This window comes from Schistocerca nitens, chromosome 1 (assembly GCF_023898315.1).
Source record: "Schistocerca nitens isolate TAMUIC-IGC-003100 chromosome 1, iqSchNite1.1, whole genome shotgun sequence".
In the NCBI taxonomy this organism is placed as follows: domain Eukaryota; kingdom Metazoa; phylum Arthropoda; class Insecta; order Orthoptera; family Acrididae; genus Schistocerca; species Schistocerca nitens.
The window spans coordinates 1,131,654,019-1,131,671,620 of NC_064614.1; the positions used below are offsets into that span (position 1 = coordinate 1,131,654,019).

General features: G+C 42.1%; 1 protein-coding gene across 1 annotated transcript in view; it reads right to left on the reverse strand.

Annotated features, from left to right (window-relative positions):
• Positions 1-17,602, reverse strand: part of LOC126199401 (intersectin-1-like) — a 305,182-nt gene that overhangs the window by 210,190 nt on the left and 77,390 nt on the right. The window contains 4 exon segments of the mRNA XM_049936323.1: positions 7,014-7,164; positions 7,582-7,808; positions 9,884-10,057; positions 10,160-10,217. Of these exon segments, the coding sequence (XP_049792280.1) occupies positions 7,014-7,164; positions 7,582-7,808; positions 9,884-10,057; positions 10,160-10,217 (610 nt within the window).

The following is a 17,602-nucleotide window of genomic DNA, read 5'->3' on the forward strand; positions in this document are numbered from 1 at the left end:
ACACACACACACACACACACACACACACACACACACACAAAATAGCTAAATTAGTTCTGGTATAATTTTAACATAGTCGTCAGGAACATGTACAAAACTGATGCCCATGAATCATGCAGAAACAATGATAACACAAGGCATTTAATGATTAATTATTCTATGTCCTTTAACAAAATGATGGGATAGGTAAGTTACATAAAAACTGGAATGACTATCCAAAACACAAAGGATTCCATCCGATCACTTGGTACTAGGGTTTTGGGCTTTTCATTTTGTCCACTACTTTTATATCTTTACATGCTAATGGTGGTTGCTTTTCCAATAATTTTAGTGGTTGAGGAGGCTGTTTGTTACAGTGTTAAAGATTTTTGTTAACTATTGTTAGTTTCATCTTCCAAGCTGGGAGAAACATTATTTTCAATACCGACGCCATCATTTATAGGGTAAGTCAAGTGGAATGACATTATTCTCACTTCTAACAAGCAAGATTCTCCCTGTTGTAATAGCTGGGGCAATTTCATGCTTGAAAATTGAGAATAAGGTCTTCGTAATGTCAATTATTTTACCCTCTACATAAATAGCGGATTTTCTTCTCAGTATTGGCAGCAATGATCAGTTGACTATCATCACTGTATGAACTTTCATCTCACCTACAATACATTGATCAATCTTAGTACTCTACGATGGAGTGCTCAGCCGTAACATTGCAAGCTCTTCTGGTGGTAGACATAAGGCCACATCATTAGATGGATAAACGCAGGCTCTACATATTGAGATAACATGGAAAATTAAAAAAGTTAATGGCATGATTTTTTCACCCTGTAGAATCCTCATTTTAATTTGTTATCTGCATTTATTGTATACATTCATCAAGCTTATTTTACCCTGAGATCAAATCTTTTTTTGACAGTGTTTCATGTGCAAAATAGTCTTTGTGGTGTTGTTATTCACGACCCCATAGAGTACCTCACCACAATCAGTAAGTCATGCTCTAAACACTCGTAGCACTGTAGTTGTATGGGTTGGCAGTACGAAGAATACTGAGGTATGCCAGGAGCCTCAGCTGCCAACACATAGGCATCATGTACATGGATAGAGATTGCTCGACACCTTGTTAAATACCGCAGCACTGAGCTACGAGATACAGTTCTCTTCAGTGCACCGAGTCGTGTGCAGTCTTCAGTTACCACTGAGTCTACAAACTCTGGTGTTCATCTGTCGTCTCCAAAGCGGAGGCTCCATAGGCATCATAGACCAGCCCTGGTCTCTATGCAGGCATTACTCAGAGGCATAGTTACAGGACTTTAATATTTTAAGGACTTAATAATTGTGCTGGACATTTCACAAGAGGTGCAATATTTAACTGAAAATTTCTTCATATTTAATAAATATAATATTGGGAATCTTTCTTACTGAAGATGAACCATGTTGTCCTCCTGCATTCCCAACAGCCACGCAGACATTTGCTTACTTTTGAAATACTTTTTCTATGGGTAGTGGTTGTGTATGTATCAGTGTACTTACATTTTCCGCACTGTTGTGCAATTTTTAAGGATATCTCTTTCTACAGCTATTGCATGCACCATTTTCCATGTCTTGTTTTCATACTTCACTCTCACCTTTGTTTTCCCTTAACCCGTATTTAATAGAAAAGATATGAGCACTAATTTTGACTGTTTCATGAGAACTACTGTGGTGAGTCTCCTGTCCTGGAGGAGAACTTTGCGTGTGCGTGTGAGAGAGAGAGAGAGAGAGAGAGAGAGAGAGAGAGAGAGAGGGATGGAGGGGATTGAGAAGCAGTTTTTGGATACTTGAATGCTATGTTTTATGTGGGGAAATGTCTTTGTATAATCCACTAAGCATTGCGAACAGTGCTTTGTTGCGCTTGCAAACAGTGTTTTGTTGCACAGCATTGTATTTTCATTAAAGACTTTCTTTCCTTGTATCACTATTTGGATTTTGTAGGTTCTCCCCTGTTGTGCGTTTTAATGAAGATCTCTGAGGTCTTTAAGACTAGTCTCAATGATGTTTGGGTGGTGGTTTACTTGTATGAGATCTGCAAAAGTGGAGTGTGTACTGTTTAGGCACTGGGGTATTCAGAATATCTAGTTTTACAATTTCTGCATGTCTGGTCTCTGTAGACAGATTGGCTTGAAGTACAGTTTAACTGATTTATTTACTTGGTCCAGAAAATCACATTTTAGTTGACTGTTTGTACGTATGATATAGGCCAATGAGTAAACATAATTATTTATGGTTACAGTAGTCATTGTGACTAAATGAGCAATGCAATCAAAGCACATAATAATACAGACTGACAGGCTACATTGCTTGGACATTATCACTTAGTCTTGCTTAATAACTACTGCTAAGTAAATTACAGTATAAAATGACATAATGTATAATTAATAATATTTGATAAAGGAAGTTTGCTTATTATGCCATTGAAGCATTGAAGTGGGCTGATGTTTTTATGAGATAGCTAATTCAAAGTGTATTTTATGTAGCTGAGTATTGAGCTTTCTAGCAGTTCCAGCACCCAGCACCGAGAGAGAGAGAGAGAGAGAGAGAGAGAGAGAGAGAGAGAGAGAGAGAGAGACAGAGAGAGTGCACGCATGATTTCGCAATTGCGCACGTGCTTTCTACTTCAGAAGCACTTTGTTTGAAAGCTCAATATTTTAGCAGTTCTTTGGATTGTGGTGGTCTGCAGCACAGCATCTCATCTATGTGGTGACAAACAATCTATTCTTTCCAGAGTGTTGTTTATTTCTTTTAATTATTTTTTGAAAGTATGTCTGCACTTTTGCTGCTGGGCACCCTTTTAATTCCGACTCCTATGGTACATGTGCTGGAGCAAATATATATAACAAATGGCTTATGGGTGTTTTCCTGATATGAAGATTGATCCTCTGCTGCATTACTGAATGGATACTGTTGTTTCTTCTAAAGAAGTTCATAGTGTTAACAAGTCTTGTCTGTCAAAATGGAAACATTTACCCTTACACTACAGTACAGAGGTGTACATGGACTTCATGAATTAATAGCGCCTAGGGTTTAGATTCCTGGCTTTTTGATTAAAAATAGGCTTTCCATCTCAACTAACATGTCTCAAAATATTGTCCCACATGACTTCAGAGAATGGAAGTATGTAAAGTAACAAGTTTTGGTGTATCACTGGTGCTGACTGTGGGCTATATTCTAATCACAAAAGTAGCTATATTTAGTTTCTGCTGGAAACTGTTGTAAGAAACTGGCTGTATTTTATTTCAATCAAGTGGCAGTATGTTGCTTCTCCAAACATGAGCTGCTGACCTGAATCTACGTCTACATTCATAATCCATAAGCTACCTTATGGTGTGTACAGATGGTGAATAGGAAGAATATCTGTACGCATAAGCAACCTCTTCAATTTTTTTTATTGATGTGTACATTTTGCATAATGGCTGGTTGGTTGGAGAAGGGACCAAACTACGCGATTATCCGTCCCTCCGACCTTAGATCAACTAAAACCGATAAAATCCCACATTAGAAGAGGGAACTACAATGTCTATAAAATGACAAACTATTGACAGGGAAGGAAGGAAAAGGGCGGAAGAAGAGGTGTGGGAAAGAAAGTGACTATGACAGGGACGTGAAGGAAGAAGCACAGGAGACAAGAGACACTCAGGACATAACAGAACCCATAAGGAACGGAATGGGAAGGCAGAGGGCCAGGGTGAACCACCAAGCCCAGTTGAAGTCAATCCAGTCGGGGCGAAGCAGGGAGCAAGAGGGCCTGCCATCCCCTCCACTCACTGATAAGTTGGAAGGTTCCGCCCTTAAATAGAGCGATAAAAAACCCCATCACGAATAAAATGTAAAACAAGATCCTCCGCTGAGGCAGTGTTGGCCAACACCAGGGGTAGCAAGTCTGGAAAGCTAAAAGTCCATCACAGGGTGGCTAAGTTGGGACAGTCCAACAAGATGTGAGCCACAGTCAACATCGATACACAACGACAGAGAGAGGGGTCCTCAAGACGGAGGAGATCACTGTGAGTCAGCCAAGTATAGCCTATGCGGAGCCGGCGTAGGACAACAGAGGTCTTACCAGAGGCCCATAAGGAGGACCACCACGGAGTTGTAGAATCCTTAATCGCGCAGAGCTTGTTCGGCAAAGAGTGTGCCTTCCTGCATCCCTAAGGCTTAAAACCTGAAGACATAATGCCGAGCGAAGATCTATTTCCAGAATGCCAATAGCTAGAGATGGCCTGGTAGTAGCTAATTTAGCCAGTTGATCGGCAAGTTCATTGCCAGGAATCCCAACATGGCCTGGGGTCCAAATGAAAACCACCGAGCATCCACGTTGAGCAAGGAGAGAAAGGGAGTCCTGGATAGTGATGTCCAAGGGGTGGCGAGGGAAGCACTGGCCGATAGCATGCAAACTGCTCAATGAGTCACTACAGATAGTGAAGGATTGTCCTGAGCAGGAGCGGATACAGTCCAGTGCATGCAAGATGGCTACCAATTCTGCAGTAAAAACACTACAGCCATCTGGCAAGGAACAAAGTTCCGTGCATAGCGCTTAGGTGTAAGCAAAACCAGTGCGGCCAGCAACCATGGAACCATCAGTATAGATCACTTCTGAACCCTGAAAGGAACTGAGGAGACAGTAGAACTGGTGGTGAAGAGCCATCGGAGGGACAGAATCCTTTGAAGCGATTCAGAGATCAAGACAGAGCTGCGGCCGTGAGACACACCATGGAGGGTACGTGCATGAGCAGAGAAAAAGAGGCGGTAAAGGGAATTGCTGGAGCTCAGAAAAGAGCGACAGAATGCAGGCAGCCATGGTAAGCGCACGTCGTGGCCGCCACTGCGGTAGGGTGATCTCCGTGTCTGGATAAAGGAGATCATAATTAGGGTGCTTTGGGGTGCAGCGATTGCGGAGCGCATAAGCTATCAGCTGCTGTTGGCGCAAAACTCACAGTGGTGGAATCCTTCCCTCTGCAAGAAGGCTAAGTATGAGGCTAGTCCGGAAGGCACCAGTCGCAAGTTGGATCCCACAATGGTGGATGGGGTCTAGTATCTGCAACGTCGAAGGTGACGCAGAACCACAGACAGGATTTCCATAGTCTAAATGGGTCTGGACCAGCGCTTGATACTATCACAGGAGAACAGAGTGGTCTGCACCCCGGGTGGTATTGCACAGACAACAGATTTATAATTTTCTGTCTGCTACAGTTGAAGACAAGTTATGAACGTTTATAAAGGAATGAAACAATTTACCAGAATTTCATAATACTCTAGCTGATATAGAAATACACACTGTGCTGTACATTATCAGAAGCCTCTGTTAACTTATAAGATTCTAACACACGATGGTCATAGGTCATCAATATGTTCCATAATCTCACACAACATGGTATTATTACCTGGTACACTGATAAATCATTCTTAAAACCAAACTGTGATTATTTTACAAACCTGTGCAAAACGAAATATTTGAATATTCTGCTGCTGATAGCTTTTGTAAAATTTTTCAAAAACACGCAAAATGATAAAGGCCTGTGCTATAAAAAACACATTTACACACTGTTGTGTAGAGTCCTTACCACCGAATATTCAAGTTTATATGGGAAAATACCTACTTGTGTTAATGTGATACACAGTGGTAATTGTTAGTGCAAAAAATTCGCTAACATATTTAGTATCTGCTAACAACCACATAATACATTATACAGAATTACTCAAATGAACATTAAATTTTGGAATGGACATTAATGGATGAGCACAATTACTTTACGCATGTTTATTTATGTCTATGTATAATACAGAGTATGACATTACTGAATGTCACAAGCATTTGTATTTCCTGAATATTATACCCGACAGATGAGCTCAAACTCAGCACATACACTCCTGCAGCCTGATACGAAAATATGCAGGGCTTGACCTAACATTTCAATAGCAATCCCGAAGATTTCCTCTCCTATTCTTCCATTAAGTTCAGTGGTAGCAGGTGGAGTATGGGAAACAGTACTCTTAAGGGGGCCCACAAAAACAAATAAATATCACATGCTGTCATGTCAAGCGATCTTGGGGGTCATGCAATGTCACAGTGCCTTGAAATGACACAGTTACCAAACAATCATTGCAGAACTACCAAATGTTGGCATGAAAATGGGGTAGTTCATGCACAACAAAACTTTCCATCACGGCACTTTATCAAACAGATGATACAGTGGTCATGCAGTCATCATCTTCAAAAAAAGTAGGGGCCTATAACACTGCTCAATGACATGGACACTCATGTAGCTTAGGTCAATTTTGCTGAGACCAACAGCAAAAATTCTGTCTATAGAAAAAGCCACTGAAGTGGAAGTGAGCTTCACATGCATTCAGCACATTGTTTTCTTCACATTTGCAGATCGTTAGATTGCAGTGTGTACAGATTGAGCTTTAAATTCACTTTCGGTATTCATTGAATACTGTATAGAGGGAGTGTGTGACATCTAACAGTGCACCGTGGTCTTCTTACGAAAGCAGTTCGCACAGCCTCAATATTGTCTCCCATATGAGCAGTTCGGGGTCTCCCTGAAGACTGCTTCTTCAATGTGGAACGCAGTGCTTCAGAACTGCTGACTCAGATCCTGACCTGAGGGAACACAACCATGCTGCCTGATGTTGAAATGACGCTGAAATTCTTGAGGCGTGGTCCCCATATTTCCATTCTTGTAACAGGCTTTTACTAACAAGACACACTGCACACTGTTCCATGTTTTCTGTTTATTAAATGGCAAGGCACTGCAGGCAGCATTCTACATGTCATTCGATGCCACCTACCTCGCTATATGTTTCAAAATTTCCCATTCTTTCAAGTCACCCCTACATCAGATACCTCACTGTAGTTTCAGTCTTCTTTCTACTTACCTCCCATGCCCCATCCCCAAATTGTTCAATAAAAACAGTGGTCCTTATTTTTCCGAAATATACCTTAATTATCTAATGTAATTATACCAACAACAAAAATTGCAAACCTTATTTTCTCCCTTTTTTCCTGTTCTTCTTTTTCTTTCCGCTCACGTTCCTCTTGTTCTTTTCGCTGAATTTCCAACAATGCTTTACGTCTTCGCTCCAATTCTGCTTGGCCTTTTTCAAAGTTTTCTTTCCGTTTATCTTCAAATGTAACTGCAAAAACATAGTTATAACATTTTGACAATTTGGCATAAGTGTAGATTGTTGTTCAAGCCTTTTTTGTACCCAATATTGTTAAACAGCCCGCCCCCCCTCTCACACACACACACACACACACACACACACACACACACACACACACGCCAAATGACGAAATGAGTAACAGATGCATATTAAAATCAATGCCAAATAGTCGTCGTCGTCGTCGTCGTCGTCGTCGTCGTCGTCGTCATCTAATACTGTGACAATAAAGCACAGCACTAATTTTTAATGACTAACAAGACAATTCTTGAAATTCTTTTAGTAAAAGCTGTATATTACAAAAGTACAAAGAAAGAAAACGCAATTATAATGCAATATGTAATAACTAAGCATGACTTGTCAATAGTATGAGCAAGAAATAAAACCTACCAGTGGAGATACTTGCAGCAGCATCTTTATTTTCAGAAGCATCTATAGAACCCGTAATGCTTCCAGTAAGGCTTCCCTGTCGCTGTCTCCGGAATGTTGGTGGTACAAGCTCTGGAGGAAGCACAGCAGGTAGCTTCTCCCCTGCTTTTGCCATGTCACACAAGTGAAGAGCAAGAACAAACTCTTCACAAGAAAGTCTTCCATCTGTATCCATATCTGCTAGTGCCCTGAACAAAAACATAAATGTAACAACCATGATTGAATGTCCTAATAATAGTGAAATAGATAAGCAATAAATGACAAGTTCATAGTTTGTAATGAAATGCTTTTGCGCTGACTGTAATATTATTAGTAACTGCCTTGATTGACAATCAGCCTATAAATATATTATATTTGGGCAACAAGATAGCAGAAGCTAAAAACTTACTACTACTACTAACATAAACAACAATCTGTCTATAGCCAGATACAGACCAGAAATAGCCAACTAGGAGCTAAAAAAGACACAACTCTTGATACTGCCACTTTAATAGAGGAAAGACACAACTAACTTCGCCTGAATACAGCTATTTTGTGTGCTCTCTGAAATCTGAGTTTCTCCTGTTCCAGTATTACAAATATGAGATAGAGTACTATTGCAAGATTACTCTTTCTCCTCACCATTACAAACACAACTTCTCGCATCAGCATTCTTCCAAAATCTATACTCAAATTTCCATATAGGAGACAATTTTCATCACAAGAATTTGTCCAGAAGGGTACAAGATCTCAGTGTTCTTACATTTTACTTTCATTACTGAGCTTAAAGTTATCATGGATTACCTATTATGAAACTTACTTAGTCATCGCCCAACACATTCATTAGGGCAAAGAACGATGGACTGTAGGTGAGACGCTGACTATTTACCCACTTTACTAACTTAACAGTTATCAAAATTAAGGAAGATACTTTTAACAGTGCTTCTGGTATCCCAGTCTCGAGACAAAGTCTGCTGGAGAGAGTGGAATTTGATCTCTATTGCTAGGTGGAGGTAGTAAAATCATGAGTGCTAACATCTGTCACCTTGCCATGATGCCATATACCATTCCACAACATAACCAACTTATACGCTCCACCATGCAGTGACACAAAACTCAGTGTTTTATTCACTTCACTAATGTCTCGTCTTACCACACCATTTGTTCTTGGCCTCTACCTTTTCTATGGCTCAGGTTGTCTCTCCAGATTACTCACTGAACTTTGTTTTTCTGTAGTGGCATCTCCATCTGATTCTTTCTTTGTTGTCTTTTCTGTTCCCACTCAGTGATCTGTTGTTGACGGCACCAGACCAGTTGGTCCAACCTCACTGAGTTTCTCTAGAGTTGCTTCTAATTTTAGGTCAAATCTCTGTAACAATACTTCAACATTGGTATTTTTTATACTTTTTCTTTTTTCTTATTTATTGTGTTGTTCCCAAAAAAAGACCCTCTATTCACAGACCCAAGGTTAAAAATATGTATAAAGTTCCATGACGGAGAAGTAAGCAGTCCCTGTTGTGCATTATTACATTTTAAGCCAGTTTTCAGCTCTCTGACTGATGTCAATTACATCATGCTTATTGCACACTGACTTCAATCCACATCACAGCAAACTACACAAGTATACATACATTTTAAAAAATAATCAGTACCCGTGCTTGGTTTTGTTTCAACTTACATGAGTAGCTTACACATTGTGCATGATGTTCTCAATATATGCCCATAGAGGGATGGAGGATGTTCAGTTTGTTAAAACTAGATTATATTCGCTTAAATGGGCATGGTCTCAAAGGAGGATCAACAACCAATATCTGGATATCTAGCTACTTGTGAGAATCTTCCATGTAACAACTTACAGAATGCATATAGAAACATACAAGGCAAACTACAACAATCATTAACATACCACCACCACCACCACCACCACCACCACCACCACCACCACCACACTCATATCAAAGGACATTAATCGGCTCATGTGAAATATGCAGTCTTCCATACAAAATCTTCACGTCCCCCTTAAATAGTAATTATATGGCATCCAGTCTTGGAAATTAACTACACAAGAAACACAGATGTTGTCTGGGATATTTCATGCAGTAGAGTCAGTCGCCAACAGAAATGGTGTTCTACTTCCATGCACATTGGCACCTTTCCATTCGAATATGTGAGAATTGCGTAATATGTATATTTGTAGAGTACAGTCGAGTGTGATGGATGCGTGTACTGTGTAAATTTAAAACGTAACCAAATTATTTTTACATTCGAGTAAAAAAACTCTTACCAGATCTGGGCCAAAATAGGCTGTGGTAATTGTGTCTGCACCATGATATTTCGCGCTTGTGGCCCCGATAAATAGCCTGACCGTGCTCGGTCAGTCGTGTTGAACAACTGTGTATACTTCAGTTTGGACTGATGAGGTACAGCCCATTCTTGCAAGGGTGAGCCTGCTGACAAACTGGAGGAAAATTAAATTTATTAAATTTGCATACAATGACTCACAACTCTATGGCAACAACTAAGTCAAGTTATCTTAACAAATGTTTTGCAAGTAACTCACGGTGAATCCATAGAAGCCACTTTTTCCAGAGGAGCTGCAGGCGGCACTGAGGTTCCAACTGAGAAAGTTAAAAAAGATAGATTTAAGCAAAGTACTGATGCCATACACGTTCTTTTTACATTTCAACTGTCACTGTGAAAATGATCAGTGGTGGAGTTTAGAAGTACAAAAGCAGTATTGCTGCAATGTTCCTTCTGCTTTCATAACATGCAGACGGTTGCAATAAATTCAGATTAAAATGACAACACTTATGGTATATTTCAGTGACACAAAAAATATGGTGAAGAAACAGAAATAATTTCCTTATTCAACCAACGACTTCCACTATTGATAACCAGACCATTCTGTGTTTTCACAATTATTTTAATGGGATTTTGTTTGCTCAGAATGTACATTCTTTTGAAGAGAAACTGAAAATTTGAGATAAAATTTCAGTAATGTACATAATACAAGGTTCTTGCACATGTGTGCACACACACACAGCTACACAATGATCATAGTGTTCTGAACAGTCAACTATCTGTAGGCGCTTCTCACAGTATTTAACAACCATTGTCCTCAAGTTTTCAAAACTCTTACAAAACACTTTCCATTGAATGGGTAATACATAATGGATGTAGTGTATTCTGCAGTTCTTTACACAACTGTGTCCAGCTTGTGATTATAACATCACAAAATTACTCTTGCTATATTTAAACTGAATTACATATTTTTGCAACCCCAAAAACATTGGAATGGCAGTAACAACTATTCATAGCTTACCACATTGGATGCGAGGGAGAAATTATGGTCAGAACATATTCTGTATGTTAACGGTAAAACAGCCAACATATTGCTGTCACATTTCTTCTGCACACAAAGTTCTAACAAGCCGAGGGACAAGTGATTCTGATTGATTATCATGGCAAAAGAGAGACAAAAAAATTTCTAGAAGAAAGAAAGAAAACATTTTTGGTGTTTTCAAGTTTGTTCTCAATGATGACATAAATGTCCTTGGAGCTCTATTGGGTTTTACACATAATCTTGTTTCATCATTCATAGTAATTCATACTACCAAACATTCATACTAATCAGAAATACACATAACATTCTCACTAAATGCCTGTCTTTATAAAAGATAGTTTGGCTGTAGCTTGGGTACCATTTCAGTTTGTGTGGAAGCTATTGCAGTCACTCCCACAGAACATTTCACATATGTAGTAACAATGGGGGTTTGTCGGGGACAGCCAGCTCGTCCCACGCATCCCCCGATCGGACTACGATTGTGGTTGCCCGGGATACTGCCCGCATTGAGGCTGATCCATCACCTGTGGTAGAGTGGGAGGTCGTCTCAAGGTGTGGCAGGGGGCGAAAGACTTTCCGGAGGGCTGAACGGAAGGCCTCTCCAGTTTGTCTGACGAACCGGTTTCAGGCTCTGTCTCAGGCTGATACTGATCTTCGGCCTGACATAGCTGCTTGTCCTGTTCCAGAGGTTGCCCCTCAGTCTGCAAGATCCGGGCGGTCGCAGAGGGTGGGCTTACTGGTAGTTGGGAGCTCCAACGTCAGGCGCGTAATGGGGCCCCATAGGGAAATGGCAGCAAGAGAGGGGAAGAAAACTAATGTGCACTCCGTGTGCATACCGGGGGGAGTCATTCCAGATGTGGAAAGGGTCCTTCCGGATGCCATGAAGGGTACAGGGTGCACCCATCTGCAGGTGGTCGCTCATGTCGGCACCAATGATGTGTGTCGCTATGGATCGGAGGAAATCCTCTCTGGCTTCCGGCGGCTATCTGATTTGGTGAAGACTGCCAGTCTCGCTAGCGGGATGAAAGCAGAACTCACCATCTGCAGCATCATCGACAGGACTGACTGCGGACCTTTGGTACAGAGCCGAGTGGAGGGTCTGAATCAGAGGCTGAGACGGTTCTGCGACCATGTGGGCTGCAGATTCCTCGACTTGCGCCATAGGGTGGTGGGGTTTCGGGTTCCGCTGGATAGGTCAGGAGTCCACTACACGCAACAAGCGGCTACACGGGTGGCAGGGGTTGTGTGGCATGGGCTGGGCGGTTTTTTAGGTTAGATGGCCTTGGGCAAGTACAGAAAGGGCAACAGCCTCAACGGGTGCGGGGCAAAGTCAGGACATGCGGGGACCAAGCAGCAATCGGTATTGTAATTGTCAACTGTCGAAGCTGCGTTGGTAAAGTACCGGAACTTCAAGCGCTAATAGAAAGCACCGAAGCTGAAATCGTTATAAGTACAGAAAGCTGGCTGAAGCCAGAGATAAACTCTGCCGAAATTTTTACAAAGGTACAGACGGTATTTAGAAAGGATAGATTGCATGCAACCGGTGGTGGAGTGTTCATCACTGTTAGTATTAGTTTATCCTGTAGTGAAGTAGAAGTGGATAGTTCCTGTGAATTATTATGGGTGGAGGTTACACTCAACAACCGAGCTAGGTTAATAATTGGCTCCTTTTACCGACCTCCCGACTCAGCAGCATTAGTGGCAGAACAACTGAGAGAAAATTTGGAATACATTTCACATAAATTTTCTCAGCATGTTATAGTCTTAGGTGGAGATTTCAATTTACCAGATATAGACTGGGACACTCAGATGTTTAGGACGGGTGGTAGGGACAGAGCATCGAGTGACATTATACTGAGTGCACTATCCGAAAATTACCTCGAGCAATTAAACTTTTCGACTCTGTATGTGTAGAACAGGGAATCAGTTATCATAAGGCCGTTGCAGCATCCCTGAATATGGAAGTTAATAGGAATACAAAAAAAGGGAGGAAGGTTTATCTGTTTAGCAAGAGTAATAGAAGGCAGATTTCAGACTACCCAACAGATCAAAACGAAAATTTCTGTTCCGACACTGACAATGTTGAGAGTTTATGGAAAAAGTTCAAGGCAATCGTAAAATGCATTTTAGACAGGTACGTGCCGAGTAAAACTGTGAGGTACAGGAAAAACCCACTGTGGTACAACAACAAAGTTAGGAAACTACTGCGAAAGCAAAGAGAGCTTCACTCCAAGTTTAAACGCAGCCAAAACCTCTCAGACAGTTAAACGATGTCAAAGTTAGCGTAAGGAGGGCTATGCGTGAAGCGTTCAGTGAATTCGAAAGTAAAATTCTATGTACCGACTTGACAGAAAATCCTAGGAAGTTCTGGTCTTATGTTAAATCAGTAAGTGGCTCGAAACAGCATATCCAGACACTCCGGGATGATGATGGTATTGAAACAGAGGATGACACGCGTAAAGCTGAAATACTAAACACCTTTTTCCAAAGCTGTTTCACAGAGGAAGACCGCACTGCAGTTCCTTCCCTAAATCCTCGCACAAACGAAAAAATGGCTGACATCGAAATACACTCCTGGAAATTGAAATAAGAACACCGTGAATTCATTGTCCCAGGAAGGGGAAACTTTATTGACACATTCCTGGGGTCAGATACATCACATGATCACACTGACAGAACCACAGGCACATAGACACAGGCAACAGAGCATGCACAATGTCGGCACTAGTACAGTGTATATCCACCTTTCGCAGCAATGCAGGCTGCTATTCTCCCATGGAGACGATCGTAGAGATGCTGGATGTAGTCCTGTGGAACGGCTTGCCATGCCATTTCCACCTGGCGCCTCAGTTGGACCAGCGTTCGTGCTGGACGTGCAGACCGCGTGAGACGACGCTTCATCCAGTCCCAAACATGCTCAATGGGGGACAGATCCAGAGATCTTGCTGGCCAGGGTAGTTGACTTACACCTTCTAGAGCACGTTGGGTGGCACGGGATACATGCGGATGTGCATTGTCCTGTTGGAACAGCAAGTTCCCTTGCCGGTCTAGGAATGGTAGAACGATGGGTTCGATGACGGTTTGGATGTACCATGCACTATTCAGTGTCCCCTCAACGATCACCAGTGGTGTACGGCTAGTGTAGGAGATCGCTCCCCACACCATGATGCCGGGTGTTGGCCCTGTGTGCCTCGGTTGTATGCAGTCCTGATTGTGGCGCTCACCTGCACGGCGCCAAACACTCATACGACCATCATTGGCACCAAGGCAGAAGCGACTCTCATCGCTGAAGACGACACGTCTCCATTCGTCCCTCCATTCACCCCTGTCGCGACACCACTGGAGGCGGGCTGCACGATGTTGGGGCGTGAGCGGAAGACGGCCTAACGGTGTGCGGGACCGTAGCCCAGCTTCATGGAGACGGTTGCGAATGGTCCTCGCCGATACCCCAGGAGCAACAGTGTCTCTAATTTGCTGGGAAGTGGCGGTGCGGTCCCCTACGGCACTGCGTAGGATCCTACGGTCTTGGCGTGCATCCGTGCATCGCTGCGGTCCGGTCCCAGGTCGACGGGCACGTGCACCTTCCGCCGACCACTGGCGACAACACCGATGTACTGTGGAGACCTCACGCCCCACGTGTTGAGCAATTCGGCGGTACGTCCACCCGGCCTCCCGCATGCCCACTATACGCCCTCGCTCAAAGTCAGTCAACTGCACATACGGTTCACGTCCACGCTGTCGCGGCATGCTACCAGTGTTAAAGACTGTGATGGAGCTCCGTATGCCACGGCAAACTGGCTGACACTGACGGCGGCGGTGCAAAAATGCTGCGCAGCTAGCGCCATTCGACGGCCAACACCGCGGGTCCTGGTGTGTCCGCTGTGCCGTGCGTGTGATCATTGCTTGTACAGCCCTCGCGCAGTGTCCGGAGCAAGTATGGTGGGTCTGACACACCGGTGTCAATGTGTTCTTTTTTCCATTTCCAGGAGTGTAAGTGTCCAAGGAATAGAAAAGCAACTGGAATCACTCAACAGAGGAAAGGCCACTGGACCTGACGGGATACCAATTCGATTCTACACAGATTACGTGAAAGAACTTGCCCCCCTTCTAACAGCCGTGTACCGCAAGTCTCTAGAGGAACGGAGGGTTCCAAATGATTGGAAAAGAGCACAGGTAATCCCAGTCTTCAAGAAGGGTCGTCGAGCAGATGCACAAAACTATAGACCTATATCTCTGACGTCGATCTGTTGTAGAATTTTAGAACATGTTTTTTGCTTGAGTAACATGTCATTTTTGGAAACCCAGAATCTACTATGTAGGAATCAACATGGATTCCGGAAACCGCGATCGTGTGAGACCCAACTCGCTTTATTTGTTCATGAGACCCAGAAAATATTAGATACAGGCTCCCAGGTAGATGCTATTTTTCTTGACTTCCGGAAGGCGTTCGATACAGTTCCGCACTGTCGCCTGATAAACAAAGTAAGAGCCTATGGAATATCAGACCAGCTGTGTGGCTGGATTGAAGAGTTTTTAGCAAACAGAACACAGCATGTTGTTATCAATGGAGAGATGTCTACAGATGTTAAGGTAACCTCTGGCGTGCCACAGGGGACTGTTATGGGACCATTGCTTTTCACAATATATATAAATGACCTAGTAGATAGTGTCGGAAGTTTCATGCGGCTTTTCGCGGATGATGCTGTAGTATACAGAGAAGTTGCAGCATTAGAAAATTGTAGCGAAATACAGGAAGATCTGCAGCGGATAGGCACTTGGTGCAGGGAGTGGCAACTGTCCCTTAACATAGACAAATGTAATGTATTGCGAATACATAGAAAGAAGGATCCTTTATTGTATGATTATATGATAGCGGAACAAACACTGGTAGCAGTTACTTCTGTAAAATATCTGGGAGTATGCGTGCGGAACGATTTGAAGTGGAATGATCATATAAAATTAATTGTTGGTAAGGCGGGTACCAGGTTGAGATTCATTGGGAGAGTCCTTAGAAAATGTAGTCCATCAACAAAGGTGGCAGCTTACAAAACACTCATTCACCTATACTTGAGTATTGCTCATCAGTGTGGGATCCGTACCAGATCGGGTTGACGGAGGAGATAGAGAAGATCCAAAGAAGAGCGGTGCGTTTCGTCACAGGGTTATTTGGTAACCGTGATAGCGTTATGGAGATGTTTAATAAACTCAAGTGGCAGACTCTGCAAGAGAGGCGCTCTGCATCGCGGTGTAGCTTGCTCGCCAGGTTTCGAGAGGGTGCGTTTCTGGATGAGGTATCGAATATATTGCTTCCCCCTACTTATACCTCCCGAGGAGATCACGAATGTAAAATTAGAGAGATTAGAGCGCGCACGGAGGCTTTCAGACAGTCGTTCTTCCCGCGAACCATACGCGACTGGAACAGGAAAGGGAGGTAATGACAGTGGCACGTAAAGTGCCCTCCGCCACACACCGTTGGGTGGCTTGCGGAGTATAAATGTAGATGTAGAACCAGTTTCGTCTGGCTCTCCACTTTATTTCTATGACCTCTGTAAGAATATTGAAAACATTTTGGTAACTGTTTAGTCACATTATCATTATTAACATTTTGCCTGGAGATATGTTCTTCATCCTTGATTATGGATACATACTACATCACAAAGATATTCCTATCATTAATGAACTGATTTCACATGAAGCATGTGATATCCCCACAGCTGTCTAAATACCCATCAAATCATAACTACACTGTTTCAATAGACAAATTCAAGCACACAAGGAAGCTATTACTGGTCAGTAATTCTGCTACGTTCAACAGCAACAACAAAAAAAGTTTCCTGTTCAATGGTAGGTAAAATCAAATTCTGGCACAAAAGGCTTCAAATTTCAATGTTTTATATTTTGGTATGATCCCATATATGTATGTTCAGTTTTGGAGAAACATCCACAATTTTTTGAATACTTCCAAAATCATACTGTGTATTTCAAGAAACTAAGAAAAAAATGGGGAAAAAGACTTCAAAGATTAACATGTAAAATATAGCAAAAGAGACCACTTACCTACAGAGGATTGGTGCATGGTGCACAGAAAAACATAACAGAAAGCAGTAACATTAGCTTTCAAGTTCTTAGTAGAAAAATACCAAGAGATCGAAAGCTAGTGTTAAACACTTTCTATTAAGTGTTTGTGTGTGCCGTGCACCACTCCTTTACAGGTAAATGGTTGCCTTCTCCTTATTTTACATATTTTTTCATCCAAGAATTTCCATTTTTGTTATTAAAAGGTAAACAACTAGACAAAATGGAATAAGGTGTAGAAATAAAGAGTGAGAAACATAGGAGGTGGCAAAAAATCCATCTATTTTACAACACACTATGCTCATTTTCCTTTACACAATTTTTGTTCTGCCATAAATTTTGTGTTCTGAGTAACTTGTTTCATATCTTTACCATCTTCTTGTCCCCCCCCCTCCCCCCCCCCCCCCCCCAAACAAATGTCAAGGAAGCGATTCTTATTTGTGAAAACAGCATTGAATCTTTTAGTATATATAAAGTCTAACTGCAAAATGTTAAATATAAGTTCCTATTATAGCCCTATGTAAAAGACAACAAACTCACTTTCTACACTAAATTCAAGAAAAGGGCTTTTAGTCCTTTGTATCT